Source organism: Pteropus medius, unplaced genomic scaffold (assembly GCF_902729225.1).
Source record: "Pteropus medius unplaced genomic scaffold, Ma_sr-lr_union100, whole genome shotgun sequence".
NCBI lineage: Eukaryota > Metazoa > Chordata > Mammalia > Chiroptera > Pteropodidae > Pteropus > Pteropus medius.
This window is the reverse complement of record NW_024340693.1, coordinates 2,418,410-2,440,849: the sequence shown is the minus strand read 5'-3', so window position 1 is coordinate 2,440,849 and position 22,440 is coordinate 2,418,410. Positions and strand designations below refer to the sequence as shown.

Sequence of the window (22,440 nt, the reverse complement as noted above, 5' to 3'; positions counted from 1 at the left end):
CACAAAAAATTGCATAAGAAATACACTAATTTAGAAAATGGGAATAATAATAATAATACCATACCACATAGAGGCTGTGATAAGTTTAAAATGAGAAAATGTGGGTAACTTTAAGACCGAATACGGCACATTTATTAAATAGTTTCATTAAATTCTTCATAGTCATCTTTGACATTGTCTTGGCATTTATCACTAGAGCCACTTTTTGAGTCATCTGACACAGTTTTCCAGATTCCATGTTCAGTTTTGAGGGATAGCAGTTTTTGTATTTTGTATTTGCTTTTTCTTGGTAATTGTATCTCAAGCCATCGGCGCCTGTTTGCTGTGTATTATCTCCGCAATTAACCACTTAACTGTGTTGCTTTTAGACCCGATTCACAAAAGGTTTGTTTACAACCACATGAACACGTGGATCTATAAGGTTCTATTTTCTGAAATACAGCGGTCCCCCTTTATCCGCGGGGGATACGTTCCAGGACCCCCAGTGGATGCTCGAAAGTGGATAGTCACGAACCCTGTATATACTGTTTTTCCCTATACGTACATGGCTATGGTAAGTTTAATTTATAAATTAGGCACAGAAAGAGATTAACAACAACCATAAAAATAGAACAATTATATAACAACATACTGTAATAAAAATTATGTGAACGTAGTCTCTCAAAATATGATTATGCTGACCCTTCTTATGATACTGTGAGATGATTCAGTTCCTGCATGGTTAGGTGAGGTGACGTGGATGACGTAGGCATTGTGACGTAGCGTTAGGCTGCTGTCAACCTGAAGATGCATGAGAAGGAGAGTCATCTGCTTTGGGAGACCCTGGGTCATCGAGCCATGACGATGTCGATGGCTGGATGTCAGGAGCAGACGATGTCAATGGTTGAGGCAATTTAGTATTTTTCAACTGCGGTTGACCACAGGTACCAGAAAGTATGGAAAGCGAAACTACAAATAAGGGGGCTACTGTACAAAACCTGGGTTCGATTTATGTGACTGCTCAGATTTGAGGGTTAAAAATAACCCAGGAAATCGTATCAGGAAGCATTATGAGAGTTGATAGGATCAAGATGACTGCTTCCCGCGGCGGACCAGGGTATTTTTGTGTTTCATCATTGCACATGAGTGACATTCAGAGCTTTACACTTATGTGCTCTCGAGTCGGATGTTCTCTCTAACTGCCTGGCTGTGAGCGGAGGAGTGAGAAGGCGTGTTCTGTAGAAAGGGCGGTAGACACCTCCATTTCCCTCGGCCCGCAGGGCGAGCAGGCCTCACGTGCGTGGATGGCGACATAGGCTGGATCATCCCCCTTTTAAGTCAAAGAACAGTCTCTGCAGTTCCCGTTTTTAATCAGAATTTATATATTCTTGGTTCACAATTAAACAAAGTCTTCAAATTTTTATTGTTCAATAATGACAATGGTCACGGAAGAGGGGGGTTCATTGAGAGCTCCGCTGTTCAGGCTCGTAAAGGTGGGATCTCCTGAACAGGATGTTTTGGGCTCATCTTAAATTCTTACTAATAGATGAAACTTGAATTTTACATATATATACACACACGTGTAAATTGACAAATCGCGTCATGAAGATAAATAAATTTTGTCTGTTAATTTTGGTTTGGATGTTTTAATCTTTTGGTTGATTAGTTAAATGAGGATGCCTTTTTTTTCTTTCCCACCCCCTTCATAGGTCAGCACGACGGACCTCTGCCCAGACAGCATGCGGGCTTGTTGCCGGAGTCGCTCATCTGGGCGTATATCGTCCAGCTGAGTTCTGCGTTGCGCACCATTCACACGGCAGGTTTGGCCTGTCGCGTCATGGACCCAACGAAGATCCTGATATCTGGCAAGACGAGGTACTAGCATTTTGCGTTTTGGCTTCTTCACTGAGCATCTAATGATGATCTGTTTTAATTCTGCCTTTTCATATATTCCATTCAGAAGAACCGCTGTGACTATGAGTTCATTTGTAAGTTTAAAAAAAATGTTGAATCCTTAGTAAAACGCCTGGTTATTCACCAAGGATCTTTAAGGGTTTGGGAGGTGTGCGTGGTTAGGGAGACGTAGAAGTAGCGTCAGTATGACTTTCTGTGTACCACTGTGCTTCTCAGCGGTTAGCGTGACTCAGAATTACCTGGTGGCTCACTGAGCACAGATTGAGTTCTCAGCCAGTGAATCCGGAGTGGGGCCTGAGAATGTGCATTCGTAACCAGTCCCAGGAGAAGCCGCAGCTGCTGCTCGGCCCGGCTTTGAGAGCCGCTGGCAGAGAGCGAAGTGCGCAGACCTTGACTTAGTGGTTCCGCTTGAGTCGCTGTGATTCTGAGAACGGTCTGGGGCCGCGTAGCATAAGGTCCACAGGGTCTAGTGCGGGGGACTGGGTTCACGCCCTGGCCCTGCTGGTTACTGTCCCTGTGACCCTGCGTGTCAGACACTAATTATCTCCGTTGCCCACATTTGCGCGGTACCCGTCTCAGGAGACTGTTGAGGGGGTAGAATGAGTCGGCACATGTCAAGTGCTTTGAGCGATGTCTAGCACGTCCTCAGCAAATGCTAGGAAGCTACCTGGTTCTCTTTCAGGAGTGACTAACTTACCAAGAATAAAGCAGCTTTATTCTTTTCGTGAGTGACTAACAGGGCAGCAGCTTGGTGCCGTGAAAGGCCCTTGGCCTGGCAGTCAGAGGTCTGAGTCAGTCCTTGACTTGTAACCTCAGGTCTGCCACTTGAGATCTGCGAGCTTTAATTTCCTCATTTCTAAAATGGTGGTTTGTAGAGATGATATGGGGGTAGGAGAGGAGGTTAGAGTAGATAACATTCTGAGGTCCTTCCAGATATTTAGGAAATGTTAAATTTCCACTATTGTATAATTTTAAAATCTCATGTTAATTATTTTCTTTAAATTCTCTGGTCTTTAAAGGTTGCGAGTAAATTGTGTTGGAGTGTTTGATGTTTTAACATTTGATAACAGTCAGAATAATAATCCGTTGGCATTAATGGCTCAATACCAGGTGAGTAAGAATTAACATGACTACTTAATAACTTAGGGCTTTTTTTTTTTTTTGACCACCTTTGTTTTAAAAAATACTTCAGGGCTTGTAGTCCAGTACCTTGAACATCATTTTAGTCACCGTGAGTGTCTGGATTCTAAATGTTGAATGGTGATCGATTTATAAAATGATTCTAGCTGTTCAGATGCAAATGTGTTTATGCGATTAGGAAATTTGTTCTCAGCAGAGATTAAAACATTCATTGGTCAGCTGAATGAGTTAGATTAAATGCGATTTTACTTTTTTCACTTCTTTAATATATTATAAACACACTTGTCACGCCTGTTTAGTTTTATTAGAACAGTTGTCCCACTACCAATCTGAATATATTAAATATTTTCAAAGGAATAGTGTTGTATTGCCATTTTCGAAATAATTTTTTCTTTTACTTAATCAAAGCCTCACTCACTCCTTATACATTATCAGAATTTGGCTATCTGATTTCAAAATAATAGTGTGGCTTTAGGCCCCATCGTGTTCTCAGCTATTTATTATTTTTTGATTCATCGGGGATGTAGGAGAGTAAGAACCTGTTTCTGCAAAGAACGTTAAGTGTTACCTTTTTGGACACGTCACCTCGAAAAGGAAAACAAAAACAAAAATAAACACGTGGGACTACAACAAACTAAAAAGTTTCTGTACAGCAAAGGAAATCTTCAACAAAACAAAAAAGGCGACCCACTGAATGGGAGAATATAATCGCAAATGATATATTCAGTAAGGGGTTGATATCCAAAATATATTAAGAAAACTCATCCAACTCAATAACAGAAAATTAAATAATTTGATCAAAAAATAGGCAGAGGATATGAAAAGACATTTCTCAGAAGACATTCACATGGCCAGCAGACATGAAAAGATGTTCAGCATCACTAATCATCAGGGAAATGCATATCAAAACCACAGCGAGATGTCACCTCACACCAGTCAGAGTGGCTGTTGTCAAAAAGTCAACAAACAGCCTGCGCTGGCGAGGACGAGGAGAAAAGGGGGCTTCGTGCGCTGTTGGCGGCACTGCAAACTGGTGCCGCGCCTGTGGAAAACTGGAGATTCCTCAGGAAAAAAATGGATATATCCTATGACCCAGCAGTTTCGCTTCTGGGCATTTATCCAAATAAAAGGAAAAACACTTAACTTGAAAAGATAGATGCACCCCTGTGCTCCTTGTAGCATTATTTACAATGGCCAAGATGGGTCTGCAGGCTTCACGTCTCTCCCTCTGCTTGCGCCCACCTGTCCTTGCCTCAGCCAAGCTGTCCTGGTTGGTAGCGCCACCTGGTGGGCACTGCAGGCAGGGGTCTGACTGCTTTCCCAGCAGCACCTGCTCCTGCCGGAGGATTTATTTGCCCCTTTCTTACCTAGGGTGCTTGTTTCCCAGCTACTTCCCTTCTTATCTCTGTCGTAGAGTTATTGACTAATTGGCTCTGACAGTTTTTTTAATAATCTTTGTGCTGTTAAAAGGGACTGATTATTGATTGTTAAAATACTAGCGATCTTCTTCATATATCCAAGTAAATAATACTAAATTTTTGAAGAGAAACTCGACATTATTTAGAATCAGTGCCATCAGCCTCTGTTGCAAATATCTCGAAACCTCATGTCCACCTTGAAAAACAGCCTTACAGTATCTTTATTCTCTATGTGAAGAGTTCCTTTGTATTTTAATTACTAGTAAAAGAGAAAGATTAGTTTGATTTTTTTTTTCTCTGTCTCAGCAGTATTGTTTCCCATTTTTTCTCTGCAAATGTACATTACTTTGGTTATGGGTTGTGTAGTTACCTTGAAAAACATTCTTCATAAGAAAAAGTAATCCCAGGGTTCTAAACAAACAGCTTTTAAGCAGGCATTTGGCCGGGGGGGAGGTGGGGCTGGTTGGTAACCTAGCGGCCGCTTTCATTCATAAATGCAGGCTACTTCCAGCTCACTGTCACCTTCTCTTTATTTTTCAACAGTAAAAGATAGATCAGGTTTCTCTTTCTTTCTTTTCCGGGGGTGGGCACATGTGTGGGGGTAGATTTTCCATATAGCTAATAGCAGGATAAAGGAGAGAGTGGAGATAGTGCCATCCGGGGTGGGGGTGGGGGATTGTGAGTCACGAAGCGGGCACGGGAGAAGGAACATGTTGTGTCTTGTAGTCTATTTTTCATAGTCTGTTTCAGACACGTGAATAGAGACTGACTTTCAGTAAAATGGACATAAGTAGAGCCATAGATAGACTCAGAAAAATCAAGAACTCAAGAATGAGGAAGAAACTGAAAATGAGTTGGGGGGAAAACCTCCAGAATTCAGCAAATGGGGGGAAAAAACCAGTTGGAGGTAAGAAGCAAAATAACAAATGGAAAATTCCTCAGCAGGGAAGCGAGGAGAGCGCCTGAGTTTTTGCGATGTTAAACACTCTTAAGTGGGACTTGATTGACCTCTTTTTAAAGATCAGTTCTAATTTGATCTGGATTATGTGAAGTGTCTATTTTATTTTTAAAAGTTGGTATTCCCACCTGTAGTCAGCTTTGGGAAGGTGGTGGGTGGTACCCAAATTAGATGTTCTTATTTTTTAAACCCATTCAGTCCTTCAGCTGTCTTGGACTTTTGTTTTCCTGTCTCATGATGGGGAATAATAGGGGTGTTTCAGTTACAGCACCAGTGTAGGTTGGCGCTGAACTGAAAATCCCTCCGTTTTAAGGCCTGGGTGGCTGCGTGCTGGTGCACACCGCTCAGGTGTCTGACGGGTGCCGCCATCGGTGTGCTCTGCCGATGACGTCGGATCGCAGCGCCGGTAGGAATTTCCAGTTAGCGGTTACGTGCACTGATTTCTCTTGACCACCATTTTTACGATTTCATTAATGTAACTTGGAATGTTTTACCTGATCTCGAGAGTACGGAGGGCACCCTCCTTGCGTTCATTCGTGGCATTGCCTTCCAGAAAGCAAGCGGTGGCCGCAGTGTCTGCCCCTCGCACGCCACCTCCCGCCCTGCACCTGTCGTGCAGTTTGAAAGTTTCCCTGATGGTACCCCTAGGCATCTGTTGTCCTGATGGATGCAGAGTGATTTTCCCCTGACCGTATGGCTCTCATGTTCTAAGTGTCAGATCCACACATGCTAGTTTGGGATAAATGTCTGATTTGAACTTTGCCATGTTGTTTTAGTCCTGGAGTTGGACCTGCTCATACTTCATTATTTGGGTAGAATGTCGTGAAGGGTAGCCATATAGTGGTAAAGTTTCATTAGCGATTGCCTGGAAGTACTCACCTGATTTCACAGATACACCGTTTACAAACATTCCGCAAAGCACAGGTTTTCAACCCTGGCCGCATTTCAGAATCTCTTGTGGAAACTGGAAAATACCAACCCCGCGAATTAACCGCAGACTAACACCAGGCCTGGGATGAGGGGCTGGATGGCCAGCGGTGCTTTTTCTGGTGTTTCTTCAGCTCCTCGGACAATTTTAATGTGTAGCTAGGTTTGAAAACTCCTCATACCAAATCAGCGTTCAGTAAATGAACGCGTATGCAGCAATTCAGATAAGACATGGGCTTTTGAAGATTATGGACGTTTTCTGCAGAAGGTCCTTCAGACAGTTCCATTCGATTCTGAGCTGTTCCGTTCTCCCAGGTCGTGCTCATTAATAGTCACCTGCCAAGCAGGGCCTCGGGGCAACCGTTTTGTTTGCTGGATCCAGTTTGTCATAGGTAATGAGAGCCGACCTCAGTCCAACCCGCTGTCTTCTGGAAATCCTTCAGAAGGAAAACCTCAGAGTGGTAAATCTTGAAAAAAAAAAAAAAAAAAAAGGCAGGAGGCCAGGTGGGCACAGACTAGGAGGTCCCCTGCACAGCCCTGACGGACGGCGTGTCCTGGGGGTTTCAGTGTTCTCAGTGTTCTAGAACATTCTCCAGCGTCGGGGCCGCTGATGTCGTGTTTGAGATAATGGAGTAACTTTTTTCAAGTAATTCTCCAAACTGCACTGTATTTTAGGCATCATGGAAAATGAGAAAAGCGCATATCACAGGTGTAATGATCACAGTAAAGGAAGTCTGTAGTAACCAGTCCTCAGTTTCTCGTAATAATAATAAGATCAGTTCTATTTAAATAAAAATTAAAAGAGGTTTGTGAGGCCGCAGCTCTGTATTGGGCATTCGCATCGCTTGGAGTGGCTTCTCTCCACGCTGGTCTGGTGCGGCCTTCATCGAGTCGCCGGGTGCCGTAGAGGCCGCGGACCTACCACAGGGATGTGGGCGGGGGGCTCGGAGTCGGCCCGCTGGGGAGTCGGGGCCCGTGAGCTCGGGCCGAGGCCTGTGCCGGGCCCTGCGGGCAATAGTGTCAGTGTGTTACGTCTGTACCTATAAAATAAAAATTAAAAGTTATATTTATTCTTTCATGTCAGCAAGCAGATCTGATATCGTTAGGAAAAGTTGTGTTGGCTTTGGCTTGCAACTCTTTGGCAGGAATCCAGCGAGAGAATTTACAGAAAGCCATGGAACTGGTGACAATCAACTACTCCTCTGACCTGAAGAATCTGATTTTGTAAGTTTTACTATATGATTAAATGTATATAATGAGCGCGTGAAATAAGATAGCTTGTCATAGGGCCTTTTAATAGTGATTCTGTTTATTTTAGTCCTACTGTTCAAAATCAGGCAAAGCACAATTAAACAACTCATAATTTATTTTTACTGCTAAATGTATAGTTTTTGGAACAAATTCATAAGCCGGTGTGTTTCGTCATCGACGTCTTGAACATTTTCCAAAGGGCATCCTCTAAAGCTGCATCGGTGTCTCTTAGCCACATAGGACCGTTTGAGCTGAAACTAATTAAAATTACATAGAATTAATTACCTAGTCCGTCAGCCACACTGCCACATTGCAAGGGCTCAGAAGCCGCACGTGGCTTGCAGACAGCGTCCGAGAACACTTCCGTCACTTCAGAGAGCTCTGTCAGACGCTGCTGCGCTGGAGGGCGCCAGTACCTGTGCAGAAGCTGTCACACGTCACCCTGACGGCCCGCTGGCAGCCGTTCCAGAAGGCACCTGCGTGGGCCCCATGCTTCTGCTCCAGCCCCGCCAAGCCCCGAGGTCCTCAAGGACAGGTCTGAAAGGGACTTAGCTCAAGAGAAACCCACCGTGGCCTCCCGTCACCACAGGAGGACTTCTCCGGCCTCCATCCCTCTAAAACTTAACCCTGGGGAATTCCAGAGGGTGGACAGAGGGACCTTCACTGTAAGCGGTTGTAGAGGACAGAGATTAGGAAGGTTGAGAGTTTTCCTGTTACGTTCTGGAAGCAGTTAGAGCTCACTGATCCTGCTCAGTCTGTGTGAAGCTTCCAGCTGTCCCTTCTGGCCTTCCGTGTAGCCAGGACAGTCCGCTTTCTGTTCGGCCCAGCCCGGGGGGGGTGGGACAGAGGCAGGAAGGGCGGGGCCGCGCATCTGTGCTTTGTCACACGCCAGACACCAGCATGAGTGTCGTGATTGTGACACAGCCCTGGGAACCAGAGTTACCCGATTCCCATTAATAATCAAATGAAGTGATTTCTCGTAGAAATGAAAATATTTGTTTCACATATTATCACAGCAGTGATTCTTAGCTTTAGTTTACAACACCCAGGATATCGCTAATTTCAGCTTATACTCTTCAAAGTTTCTTCCGTCTAGAAGAGTAAAGGACATAAATGTGACAGCAGCCGTACACTTATAATCAATAAAACTGGGTGATGGGTGCCTGGGGATTCATTATACAGTTCCCTACTTGTATAAATGTTTGAAATAGTCCTTAATAAAAAGGGAGTAAATGAAAAGGTTACAGTTTAATACTTAATCTGTGACTGGTATTTATAGGACGACAAACCATGTGTCAGGCCCTTTCGAACTGATCGATGTGATGAATTAATTCACTTGATTTCTCCTAATAACCCTGGAAATCAGTTACCGTCATTAGCTCCATTAGACAGATGACAAAACCAAGATAGGTGAAGCACCTGCCAAAGTCAGGAAGCCTGTAGTAGCTTTAAGTTCGAGGAGCTAGAGGTAAACACGTCAGTAATTACAGATGAATGGCCGAGACGTAGATTATGCACATGAATGTAACCGTTCAGTTATTCAACAAGAGAACGCCTGCTATGTGCCAGGTGCTGAGGATGCTTTGAACACGATCCCCCATCTCCTGGAGCCTCCACCTTCATGGGGAGGAGATAATAAACCTGTGAGCAAGTAAGATGTTTGTGGATAACGACAAATCCTGTGAAGAAAATAAGACCAATTATAAGCAGAGAGAGAAGGTGGGAGACTGCTTTAATGATGCTTAGGAAATGGCTTACGTCACGGAATAAGCAGTAATAGATGATGAATAACTAGTGTGTTCTGGAAGGTGGCCCTTTGAAACATGTAATATTGTTCTGCCTTAGTTATAACGGTAGAGGAAGTTGAATTGGTCTCTTCCGATGTGTGTTCGTGCATGAAGATTTCTCAGGAACGAAGGTACCATGACAGCCTAAATGAAGCTTACCAGAGCAGAGGACAGCTTACCAAAGAGCCGAAGCTCATTTGATTTATCCAGAGCAGTGGAAAAATCTCTGCACCCACAACCGCCCCCCGTTTCTCCTCTTCACAGAAGTGTGTGACACTGTTCACCTCCCACGTCGTGGAGAGGGTTTGAGCAGGGAGCCGGCAGGCGACCCTGGTCAGCGTTCCTGTCGCAGTTTCATAATGACAAAAGTGTAGCGGAAGGGTCATGTCCAAGTTTTCTCCGTTGGCTCGTGAAAAGAGATGTAATTATTAGGCTTTGGAAGTGAACTTGACTCGCATGAAACATGCTTTCAGAACCGTGCGCACAGTACGACAGCGGCTGCGATCGCTGTGTGCCTGTGGGTCGTGTTCTTTTCTGAGTCGCGTGCTCAGCGTCCAGCTGACCCGTCTTTCTTTCGGCCAGGTATCTGTTGACCGACCAAAACCGGATGCGAAGTGTCAATGACATCATGCCCATGATCGGTGCTCGCTTTTATACTCAGTTGGATGCTGCCCAGATGAGGAACGACGTCATAGAGGAGGACCTGGCGAAGGTAGAGTGCGCGGCTAGCGAGGGGCGCCCAGCAGTCACCACCGTGTGAGCACAGTGTGCACGTGGCTGAGCTCGTTCACACTTCCTTTTGCCCAAGCGTAATGTTCAGTAGTTTAATTTCATGGTTTTTTTTTTTTAATGTAAACTTTAATAATTCTTAAAAATGGCCAGTCGCATAGTCTTGAGTGTTAACAGTTGGCCGACTCGGTCATGTTGCATTGAAAAGTGTAACTGAAAGGTGGGGATATTAGGATTTATTGTTTAAAGGTAATATTGGTGCAGGATACGAGTTTTTATAAACTTTTGCTTTTATATTCAGTTAGCTGGAACATTAATATTCTCTCTCTTTTTAAAATGTTTTATAGGAGGTTCAAAATGGAAGACTGTTTAGGCTTCTAGCAAAATTGGGAACAATCAATGAGAGGCCGGAGTAAGGATTTACAGTATTTTACAATGTTTTTAATCAAAGGCACTATTTTGCATAATAAGAATGCGTATACCTTATTCTTACTGGTTTTATTTGGAAAAAGAGAAAACTTCTCATGTGCAGTGACCTTCAGCCTGTGGGTAGGATGCTGTTTTATGATCACAGCCTTGGCGTGCTTGTCCTTGATCTCACACACGCACACACACGCACATGCATACACGCACATGCACGCATGTACAGAAAACATACTGTGTTAGGGATCTCCGTTGTGGTCTGCTCCCAAGGGAACATGTCATGAGCGTCAGAGCCGCCTTTGCCCTGTCTCCTTTTCAAAGTCCGGTCGATTTAGATCAGAGACTTCAGAGTATCTCGTCACCTGCCTCTTACGTCCTGTTAAAGCACATCCTTTGTAGCTGTCGCATTTGGTGGCATCGGAAAGGCGTCACCATTTTGTATTATTTGCCACTTAGTTCGGCCTGGCTTGTAAGTTCAAGTCGATCACACGTTAAAGAAGCGCAGCTGCTGTGTGTGAGACGGCATAACCGTCAGAGACGGGCAGGGCCGCGGCAGCTGCTCCCACATGCCGCGACCACAGTGTGGGGCCAGCAGTGTTACCTGTGCGAAGAGAGGCAGGCGATGGTACACAGCGTGGGAGTGTTTCGACCACAGAATTCAAGTCCACTTACTTTCTTCAGAGTTAAAAGACTCGGTGTTTTCTTTAATAATTTTTGTGAATGAAGAAAGCATGTTGAGCCAGATACTAGCTGTCTCTTCTGGCATTTCTCTTTATTCTAAAATGTATGCTTATAGTGCTTTTTCCTGATTATTTTCCAGTATTTAACTCAGCTCATGATTTTGTCCCATGGAAGATGTTTTATCTTTCAGACGCCTTCCCTTACCTGAAAACGCACATGTGCACACACACACGCACGCACACACACATGTACCAGTTAACCCATAGAATTTGAGTTGTCTTTATTCAGCATGGGCATTATTATAACAAGGTAAATATTGTTCATAGCTGCACCATGTAAGTCATAACTGTGTTTCTTTTGTATTGTTTTAAATCTTTGTTTTCAAGGAGTTAATTATCTTACAGAGAAAACTAAGCAAATGAAAAAAGTTTTACCGCCAGTTCATTCCAAACTCTGTCAGTTATAAAACACCTTTCCATGTGGTCAAAAATAGGTAACCTGTCAGTTCCTGTTTTTCCTCCCCCGTAGAGAAGTTGGCCCTGGAGCCTCTGTCCTTCTGTCCTGTCTGGGCTGCGTGTGCCTTAAGTCTGCTCACACTCACTTTAGAACTGGAGCCCCCTTCACTGTAACCCTGGGAGTTTCCATGGTCTCTCCCTTCCGTTGGATACCCTGTTTCTTTTTTCCTTGGTTTATTCTTTTTAATTTAATGGAGCACATCCTCCTGTAGCTTCCTGAGAAAGGTGAGTTTTTTTGAGTCTTTGCCAATCTGAAAATATCTTTATTCTGCTTTCACACTTCATTGATAGTATGATTGGGTATAAAATTCTAGATTGTCTTCAGAAAGTTCTTTTTGTTAATTAAACCTTTTCAGCAGATTACATATAAACACATTTTTTAAGAAGTAGGAAAGGGTTCTCAGTGAAAATAACAGAACCCCTCACACCTGACCTCTCCAATCTCCCGGTTTCTCCCGCCAGCCTTTTCAAGTTTCTTGTACGTATTTCCCAAGTTACAACTATATCTTCTTATTTCCACGCCCCCCACCCCCTCAGTTTTGATATATAGAAATCGTAAGCCATACAGTATTCTGTATGTTGCTTTTTTCTCATAATGATGTATTTTAGAAGTCATTTAGTATATGCCAGACACTAGTCACAGTAGTTTACAAATACGACCTAACTTAATGCTTCTAACAGCGCCGTGGGACAGGTCGTGCTCATATTCTCATTCGACAGAGAACTGAGGCATAGGAAGGTTACGTATCAAGTTCAGGATCCCATAGCTAGTAAGTGTATGAGCTGGGATTCAAATCCAGGCTCCGTGGTCCCAGAGTTGGTGCTCTTAACCCCGTGCTAAGCGTTCCGTAGTCTGCGGCCATGCAGTGTGGTGCACGCTGTGGATGCACTGTTTCTCCAGCTCCTTATGGATGGGCATTTGGGTATAAATAGGCTGCCTTGAGCACACCTGATGTCGTGTGTGCATGAACAACCCAGTCGTGATTGCCGGCTCAGTGGAAACGGCACTGTAATTCACTGGCCGTCGCGGGACGGTTTCCCACGGGCGGCGCACGCGTGCCTCTCGCCAACAGTCCTTTTCTCAGACTGGATTTTGGTCAGCCTGATAGGCGCAGCGAGTTCGTGTTCTTCATGAGGTGTTGCCTGTCTTTTTTTGTGTTTTGACTCATTTGTGTCTTCTTTTCCTGTCCGTCCGTTTCCTTTGCCCATTTTTATTTTCAGTTGGATTGTCTGTTTTTCTTTTTGATGTATAGGACGAGCTAGAGAGATTTACCCTTTGTGACTTTTTTTTTTTCATTTTATTTTTGACTCTGCTTAATGTTTTCCCGTGCAGACATTTATGTATGTAGTCTGATGGAACGTCTTTCATGCGTTTAGGTTTGAGTCCTAGTTAGAAAGTTAGGAAGGCCTTTTCCAGTGTAAGCTTGTGAAGGAATTACCTCATGGTTTCTTCTAGAATACATATAGTTTTATTTTTTTAAGTTAAAATATCTCTTACGTATTTGGAATTTATGTGGAATCTAAGATATGATTCCAGCGTTTTTCTACCGGAAGACTTTCCTGTGGTCCAGAAGCTATTTATGGAGTAGTCTGGTTTCCCTGTCTGGTTTAGGGCGGTGTCTGTTTTAGTGACTGACGTGGTAGAATCCAGTACTGACCGTTCCCATCTTGTTTGTCCTAAAATTTTTAAATTTTCTTTATAAATTCTAGAGTCAGCTTGTTTCAGTTAAAAATCGGTAAACCTGATGGCATTTTATAGAGAAGACAACATGTTAGATTTCTTAATAAACTTAAGGAGCATTTGTGTTTTTAGGTGTCAGGTTATCTTAACCAAGATAGGTGTGTCACCGTACTCGTCGACGTCTGCTTTTGTCTCCTCGGTGTTTAAGTTGTTCTTTGTAGGCAGAGCACACCAAGTTTATTCTTAGGTATGTTTTCTCGTTGCCATTATAAATGAGGGTGCCCCCCCGCACCCCAGTCTGTCTTCTTAGACTGCTTGCTATATGAAAATGGTTGATTTCTGTAAATTTTGTACCCTGCCTTTACCGTATTGTTTGGTTAGTTTTCCCAGTAGATTCTCTTGGGTTTCCAGGTATATGGTCCTATCTTCAGATATTGGAAGTTATATTTCCTCCTTAATTTCTATGCTTTTAATTTCTCTTTAAAGATTGTGTTAGCTAGTACTTCTAGTACACAGTGGAGTAATACTAATGATAGTTCCGTTCAAAATTTGAAGCGTTTCTTTGTTGCTTTTTAACTTCCAGGCAGTTTCAAAGCGATTTTCTTTCCAAATTCTTCCCCTCCCTCCCCATGCTTTTAGAGTCTTGTCTTTATCACCGATGTTCGGAAATTCATGCCGATGTGCCTCGGTGCGGCTTTTTGGTTCATTCCGATGAATTGACACGTGGGCCCTTTTAATCTTGGGAAAGTGTGTTCTTCGTTGTTGCTTCTTGGACAGCTTCTGTCTTTGGGGAAGTCCTGTTGTTCAGATGTTAGACTTTGCAGTTGATTTGATATTCTCATCGTTTTTTTGTGCCATATCTTTTTGTTCTACTTTCTAGGCTATTATCTCAACTGATTTTGTCTAAAATTAAAGGTTTTTTTTTAATCCTTTGAATTTTTAAACTTCTGCTACGTTTTTAATTTTCAAGAACGCTCTGCTTTCAGTGTTTTCTCTTACAGCATCTAATTTCGTTTCTCTGAGGCTGTCAGAGATTTTTGCTTTTTGGTTTTGTTCTGTTCCCTGCACCATCTCATAGGAAACAAGAATTTGCTTTGTTTTGTTTTGTTTTATTCTCCAAAGGATTTCTGATCCTTGGCTGTTGGTTTGTATTAAAAATGAGGTCCTAAAAAGCTAATGGGAAGCTCTCTTTGGGGGCTGGGCTGTGACAAAGCAGGATGCATGCCTGTTAAAGCAGTGATCCGGACACTGTCAGGTGTGATTGGTTTTTTTGCTTTTGGTAGACTCCCTGTCAGGATTTCTGTTGGGCAGCATCTCCAGAAGAAAGTCTGCTAGCCTTCTCCCTGGAGCGTAAACCTGCTGCCACGCTTTGGGGAGCCAGGCGGGGGAAGCGTTGGCCGAGCAGCCTGCCACCTCGCCTCCTCTCCTGCCTGGCCCGGCGTCCTGGCACCTGGAGAGCCTCTGTCCGCCCGCTCTGGAAAGGTTTCCGGTGCCCTTTCTGGCAGATTCTGCCAGGCGGACGTGGCGGTGGGGATGAGAGATGGCTGCTGCTGTCTCTAGAGCCCTTCGTCCCTTCTGCTGCTCCAGCCTCCGTCCCCCAGCTCCTTCATGGTGCCCGATGGCGCGGGGTGGCGGGCCTCGTGGCGTGACTGCGGCTTGTGGTCTCGCCCCTTCTCGCGCCCCGTGTGGCGCTGCAGTTCAGTCCCTCAGGTCGGCAGAGTCCCAGCGCCGCCCCTCTGCTTCCACCTTGCCGTGTGCCCTTGCTGGTCTGCTCCCCTTGTCCCTGTGTGCGTACCTTTCCAAAGGCACTGACTGTCCGTTCGGTGGGGACTTGCAAGGGGATAGAGGGAGATGGTGTGGTTAAGCAGCTTGAATCGGAAATGCCCGGCGTGGTCTTTGCGAAGCGCACACATGCTGCGTCTGCGCGGGGCGGCGTCCCCACCCGCTCCTAGGACGCAGACCTGGCGTTCTGACCACCCGAGGCTGCGCGGTCTGCCCTCTCCGCTCCTGCTTCGGAGCTGCGTTTATTTTCCGTTGGTTTTATCCTCCTCTCTCTTCGTCCTGGCTTCTCTGTCCCCCGCCCTCGGCATACTCTCGGCCCCCCCTTTGCTCGCCTCTTCTGCTCCCGTCTGTTGTCCCCCAGCCCTCCCCCAGCCACACTGCCCCTTTCTCACCTGCCCCAGGCTCTGCCCCTGCAAACCTGCTGCTCTGAGAGGCGCCCGCTCCCGGGACCGCCTTCCTTACCTCCGCAGACCAAGGCAGGTTTCTCCTCTGGGCCAGATTCCTTTTTCTTAACAGCATTATTTAAAGATACAATTCCGACTCGTTTTGGTTATTTGCTGTTTTTCCTATTAGACCGTAAATTGCAGAGGTCACCGAACACTGACGGGGAATCTGGTCCGTGCTCCAGATCCTCGCAGCCGCTCTCACGTCACATGGTGGCGGGAACCCAGACCGGCCCCGTCTTTGTTGCCTAAACGTTTTTCCGTTCTCACCAGTGAAGTCGATCTCACACCTGACCATCTTTCCACTCTGTAACCTAAGGGTGGGAGGAAGAAAACCCCTTCCCTGTAACCTGTCTCTAAAGCCATCTGAGCACATTTCTCCCTTCCCCGTTTTCTCTCATGGTAAGGGCCCACATAAGGAAGCGATTAGAGAGTCGGTCGGATAAGGGGTGTTTGCCCTTGAGAGTTAGAAACTGCTCTGCACATACGTTCACGTTAAGCGACATTAGTTTTTAAAAATAACTCTGGGCAATCTGGGATTAAAATGTGAAAAATAAAAATTTGCAGCCTCTGGGATTAAATAAAAACCCTTAGGGATAAAAACAAAAAAACCCCACAAAAACACAAAAACCTCTATTTTTTTTGGAGAAGAATAAGCACACGGCCATGCGGCATACGGACGAGTTACTGAGGTGAAATGTTACCTTCCCAGGTTTCAGAAGGATCCCACCTGGTCAGAGACTGGAGACCGTTACCTGTTGAAACTGTTTAGGGATCATCTTTTTCATCAGGTGACTGAAGCGGGCGCTCCCTGGATTGATCTCAGTCATATCATTTCTTGTCTTAACAAGGTAATTTGTATCGATTTTTAAATCATAATGCTATCTACGGTGTGTAGAGTCGCATCCTCTACAAATACTAAGAGACTTAAGAAGTTAAGATGTACTCTGCTGTTTCCTGCAAGACATTTTATTAATAGTTTCTAGGTGTATCTACTTAATTTTTAGAACTGGAAGGGTTGTTTTTTTTTAACACCTGCGTGAATAACTAGAATTTTTCATCGTGGATCTTTTTATTGTGATAAATGTCACAAAATGACTGCCTTTTCCTCCCTTCATACTGTATTTTATTTGCATGTCATTTTCTTATATCGAATAAAACATTGAGTAGGAAAATCAGAAAAATAGTCTGTGCTCAAGTGTTTTTAAAAAGCTGAATTCTAAGTCACTGTCAGCCATGTTGAATGTCCTGCATGTTACCAGCTCATTTACTGCTGGCCCCAGGTGTACACCCAGCAGGTGCCGTGCAAATGAAAAGCTCGAGCTGCTAACGCAGGCCCAGCGTTGTAAATTAGGCGGGCAGATGAATTAAGTAGATGAAAATACGTCATGAATTTGCTTGAGAGGCGAGCTCTGTGTTTTTAAAAGGGCAGATGCAGTGTACGGAGGAAGGAAGAAATGCGTTTTTCTTACGAATTTCGTGGAGTTACGGCGCTTAGAATGGGTGTCCAGAGGTAAACCCTCGCCTTTGGACAGGTTTGTGACTGAAGCGCTTCGGCACACTGTGGTCCACGGGCCAGATCCGATCGGTGGCCTGTTTTCGTATAGCCTGCCAGCTAAGAAGACTATGTGGCAGAAGGCTGTGTGTGGCCCTGAACTTTAAAGCATTTTCTCTGGCCATGCCCGGGTGCAAACTGTCCCTCTGTGCAAGCACGAGGGGAGACAGGCCCCCTCTGGCCGTGATTTAGAACTGCTAACTGTGCTAAGCAGCTGTCCAGGGGAGCTGTCCTGGCATTTTGTTTTAAGCAGCACTTTGCCTTGTTTGAATTTCCTTAAAACTCTCAGAGAGTACCGTCAGTAACCTACATTCAGACAGAACCAAACTGTGTGTACCGTTGAACTAATCCGGTATGGTTTATGTATTCATTTGCCTTTTTTCCCTTAAGGGAAAAACATTTTTCTTGAGAGCAGTGAGCAGAGAATAATTCTGTCAGATCTTAGGAAATCGTATGCACAGCATCAGAGACTCAGTGACCACAGCGCGCGTCACGGGTGATGCGCGGACGGGTGGGCCCAATGGTGTGCGCTGTGGCAGATGTCTTAGCAAGGATTTTCGTAATGATTCTGGGTAATTGAAAATCTAAAGAAAATTTATTTTGTCATATAACTAGTAGTAAATGAAATTGATTTCAAATCTGAAAGTGTAACTGTTTTCTGAATTTGAAAGGGTAATTAAAAAGGTTGGATGGCCTTACCGATGATATGTAAATTAAAGTTTTACATAGCTTACTTTGATAGAAATGACTGAAATTAACTGGTAAAATGATTTGAAAGTTTGAGTCTTCAGAATTAGTTTTAAACATTTTAATGAATGAATAAAAAAAGAAGGAAAAAGGCACATTGAAAATAACAAAAATAAAGTGAAAACCATTATTAAGTTATTTGACAGAGTAAGGATTAGTATTTATGCTTTGTAAAGACCTCGTTAAAATCTTACTGCCAAATCCAGCCGGTCCTGCTCCCCGGCCGGTCCCCACACCCCGGCCGGTCCCACACCCTGGCAGGTCCCGCTCCCCAGCTGGGGCCCACACCCCAGCTGGTCCCACTCTCCAGCTGCCCTCTGGCACCCTTCGGTCAGCAGCTGGCTGTATGGACTAACCTGTAAATAAGTCTTTGTCCTAAGGAGGTAATCCTATAGAAGAAAAACAATAAGTAGATGAATGTGTTCATTGCATTGTAATTCGTGATACAGAAATAATCGGGCAATGTTGGGGAAGCGATGAACCTGAGTGCGGACCGGGCGGAATGGAACGCAAACAAGTGTGGAGCGCGAAGGGGTCGGGGCAGCGTGTGGTTGGCAGCCCGGCTGCCTCGGGGCCCTCGGGGAAGCCGGGAGGGCTGTCCCCTGGGGCGGGGTCTGAGCGCGTTTGGAGTTTCGTTAGACGCGGCCAACATAGTCGCTTCTCTCTGTTGGCGCCCTTTAGTTGTATCCGCCTCTCTAGTAAACGTTATATTTGACTCAAGGGAAAAGGAAAAACAAGCACGTGAGCCGCCTCGCGTGCGCGCGCTAATTAGGAATGTAAAATGTTCACGCAGCCCCAGAAGGGAAGGTGGCGAACGCCTTGAATCGTTTCGGGGGGCTTCATTCTGTGCCTCTCTCCGTTTCAGCTGGACGCTGGCGTGCCGGAAAAAATCAGCCTCACCTCCAGAGACGAGAAGAGCGTGCTCGTGGTGACGTACAGTGACCTCAAGCGCTGCTTCGAAAACACTTTCCAGGAGCTGATCGCAGCTGCCAACGGTCAGTTGTAGTACTCGCTGGCGACACGCGGGACGACACGCGGGACGACACGCGGGACGCGGCCGGGGAGCCTGGCCAGCAGCGGGTCGCGCTCCAGCCGACCGCGTTCGTCACCTCATTTCACCCTGGGAAGCAGACGGCGGACGGGCAGAGCTGCGGGCGCGTCTGCCGGGCCCCCTGTCGCTCGAAGGCGGGAGTGTCGCACGCATCCTGGAGCCGCGGCTGCTGCTGGGGCCACGTCTGCGCAGAGTTTATTTTAGAGTAAGGCGCACCGTTAGGTGAATGACGTTCCAGCTTTTCTTTTTTCCACTTGTATATGCACTAATTTTAATTTTTTAAAGACTTTTTTCTGATCTTTGAACTTTCGCCACGTTGTATACTTACTAAAGGAATCTGTTGTGCAAGGACGTTTTGAGGAACGATTCCGGCGGCATGTCTGTCCCCGAGGGTGGCACGGGTTGCCCGAGCGCGGGGCCAGGGCAGGCAGACGGCGTCACGGGAGCGCGACGTCGTGTCTGCCGCTCCTGGGCGTGCTGTACGCGAGCTCCGGGTGCCGCCGTCGTGCAGGTTGAGACTTGGGGTTTTCGTTTCGTTTCGTTCGTGAGAACACACAGGAGAAAGATCAGTGAATTGTCGGATGTGAGTTCCCCTGTTACTTGATCGAAACCCTTTCTGACTAAAAATTGGATAAACGGTAATTGAAGGGGCACCTCGAGCTCTCTGCTCCAAATTCAGCCAGAGCCTTTTTTTGAAAGTGTTTTTCTGCTAGTCAGATACACTCACGTTTTATGTGATTTTTTTTTTTTTTTGGAAATAGAAAAAAAAATTAAGAAATTGTGTTACAGGCCCGCAGTTCAGGACTATGTGGCTTTCGCGTGTTTCCAGTTCGCTTTTCTGTATGAAGCTCTGTTCTTTGACCCACAGCCTTGTTATGGTTCTTTACACTGGATTCCGCAGAGACCCTGTTCAGAGGCCGAACCGAACCCGGCAGTGGGCTGGCACCGAGAGCTTTCCGGACCTGGACAGCCCGAACCCGGGGACAACCATCTGCTGTGCCTTCGCAGTCGCTGCTTAGCCCAAAGTCATAGAACTTTTGATAATAACCTAACCGTGCGGGACGTTCCTGAATAAGTCAATCTCAAAAGTTTGGAGTTTTCCTCCTCCGAACTTTCTTAGCATTCGGACGTGCAGTTGTCGCCAAACTTGGGTGTTCGTGGAATTTCTAGTTAACGAAATACCCTGTACTTTGATACTGAAGACTGCCAAACACATAGGAATTTTCTTTCTTACAAAGCAGTAACGAAGACTCTCTCCTTTCCCAGCACTGAATGTTTCACTAGCCCTGGGTGCTCACCACGCAGCTGTCACGACGGCGTGGACAGTCCAAGGTCAGGAAGGCGTCCAGACGCTCGTAGCCAATGTCACGGTCTCCAGTCTTAAAATTACACATATTTGTAGCTTTCAGAGAAGTTTTTACTATTTCTCTGTCCACTTTTTATAAGCTTTAAAGTGATCTTCTCTGCCTTGAGATTCGCGTCAAGAAAAAGCACCTCTCTTCGGCTGACAGCTCTGAAGACTAGGGGCGCGCCGTCCGTGTGTTAACAGGTGTGCTCGAATCCGTGCGGGAGCATCAGTGGTTGAGTTAAAAAGGAAATCAATTACCGCATTTGATCTGGATGGATTTTAAAAGAACATAATGTTCACTATTCAAGGGATAATTAACATTTGCCACCATATTGTTCTTTTTATGCAAAAGGAACAAGAACTTGGAGACTTTGACGTGCAAAAGTCTTTTATCATTAGCTCATGTATTTGAGGAAGAGCAGCTGTCTTTTTATATGTTTTTTGACAAATCATATTGTAATTCTTTTGTACAAAAAAGAACTACTTGTATTCTAGAAGAAATATGAAATGCTTAATTTATAAGCGGGCTGGAGATTTTTTCCAATATTGTTTTCTTTGAAAATGAAAGGGGATCATCTATTTTAGTTTTGGGGCCTGGGAACTTTTTGAAAATTTAATTTGGGGACCAATGTTTTGTGAAAGCTCGAAAAGGTCAGGGGTAAAACAGGGCTCGAATCTCTCCTCCTGTACAGACCAGCAAACCGCCCTGTGCAAGGCAGACCCAGTCACACACCCGGGACGTTTGCGTCAAAAATGCTAGTTCGCTTCAGCCCCTAGTAACCTCAGGACTTGGTTGGATATAAAAGGTAGACAGCTGATAGTTTTCATGGGTAAATATTGTCAGCCAGAAAACAATTGGTGTCAGGTAATACATATTTTTTTAAGCTTTGTTTTATATTTATTTTTCATTTAGTTTTTATTGGGAATGGTTTTCAGTAGAACTCTTGGTTCTGCCGGGGTGTTTTTTGGGGAGCCCTCTTTTCCATAGTGTAATTCCATGTCAGAGGTTGTCTGAAAGTTAGTCTTTTTAATTCATAGGAAGGTTTTGATATCTGAGAGTAGTCGAATTAAGGATGTAAACTTCCCGTACCTTCCTGTCATGACAGAAAAGCACAGAAGGGACAGCCCTTGAAATCATGTAGCGTTGGTCACTTCAATTTTTTGTACCTGTTCTGAGTTCAGTTGCTGTATTTACTTCATTGTAAATATTTTTGAGGGTACCTTTGTATTTTGCTTTTGACCTTGGTTCTGTGATTTGGATGTCACGAAAACTTCCCTAAAAAACACCAGTATGTTAAGTTCTGACGTCATGATCCCAATATGGGTTATTCATCTTTAATCCTGTTTTCAGTCTCTATGTGTACAGCAATATTTTTAATAAAGAATTACAGAGAGAAGCTGGCCTTGTTCGTTTGTTACCAGTTCATTTAACAAGACGCTGTTTGTCGACCGATGGGACTTTAAAAGGCTTAATGTTTCCTGTGCGTCTTGGAGGAATTTTTGGTCTTTGGGTAAAATGGTGGCGGATCTTGATCGTCAGGTATCTGATAACCCATTGCTCGTTCGCCCCGAGGTCATTCGCGGATCGCAGTCCTCACCTCACCCTCAAAGTTTGCCACGAAATATCTCGCCTTTGCTATTTCTGCATCGCTCTAGTACATCGATAGTCACTGGGGACAAATGACATCATTCTATTTATAGCATTCTGTTTTTAGTCGTGGTGTTTCCGTTTACAAAATAACGCAATTCCCGGTCTCTGAAAACGTCAAGCCCGAGGAAACGTAGCATCCCTGTGCGTGACGTTCTGGGGACGCGGGCAGCGAGCTGCACTTTTGTTTTTCTGAACGGGAAAAGGGTTTACACGCCTACCGCGGTCTATCCTAGGCAATAAAAGTGCAAATGTGAGTTCTTACTATTTATAAAACGTGTAGTCATACCCAGACACTTCTGTATAGCACATGGCTTCAGGAGGGAAGACCTCGTGTGACGGGATGCGGGGTGACATGTCACTTCAGTAATTTACTGTGTAGGTGAAGGGTGTCCCTTTCTCCCAAGTCTTTCGGAAACGTTCAGAAGATCAGGGCAGATAAAGAAAATATGGCAAACTGTTA

At 44.9% G+C, this 22,440-nt stretch overlaps 1 protein-coding gene across 9 annotated transcripts in view; it reads left to right on the top strand.

Moving 5' to 3' along the window:
• Positions 1-21,730, top strand: part of PAN3 (poly(A) specific ribonuclease subunit PAN3) — a 123,680-nt gene extending 101,950 nt beyond the window's left edge. For 7 of the 9 annotated variants that reach the window (XM_039862755.1, XM_039862719.1, XM_039862738.1 and 4 more), the window contains 9 exons: positions 443-553; positions 1,689-1,854; positions 2,913-3,003; positions 7,421-7,560; positions 9,957-10,086; positions 10,451-10,515; positions 16,341-16,479; positions 18,796-18,925; positions 19,850-21,730. In XM_039862755.1, the coding sequence (XP_039718689.1) occupies positions 443-553; positions 1,689-1,854; positions 2,913-3,003; positions 7,421-7,560; positions 9,957-10,086; positions 10,451-10,515; positions 16,341-16,479; positions 18,796-18,925; positions 19,850-20,013 (1,136 nt within the window). In that variant the 3' untranslated portion in view covers positions 20,014-21,730. The remainder of the gene's footprint in view (positions 1-442; positions 554-1,688; positions 1,855-2,912; positions 3,004-7,420; positions 7,561-9,956; positions 10,087-10,450; positions 10,516-16,340; positions 16,480-18,795; positions 18,926-19,849) is intronic. The other 2 variants (XM_039862773.1, XM_039862729.1) reach the window with 1 other exon arrangement.
• Positions 21,731-22,440: the final 710 nt, after the last annotated feature.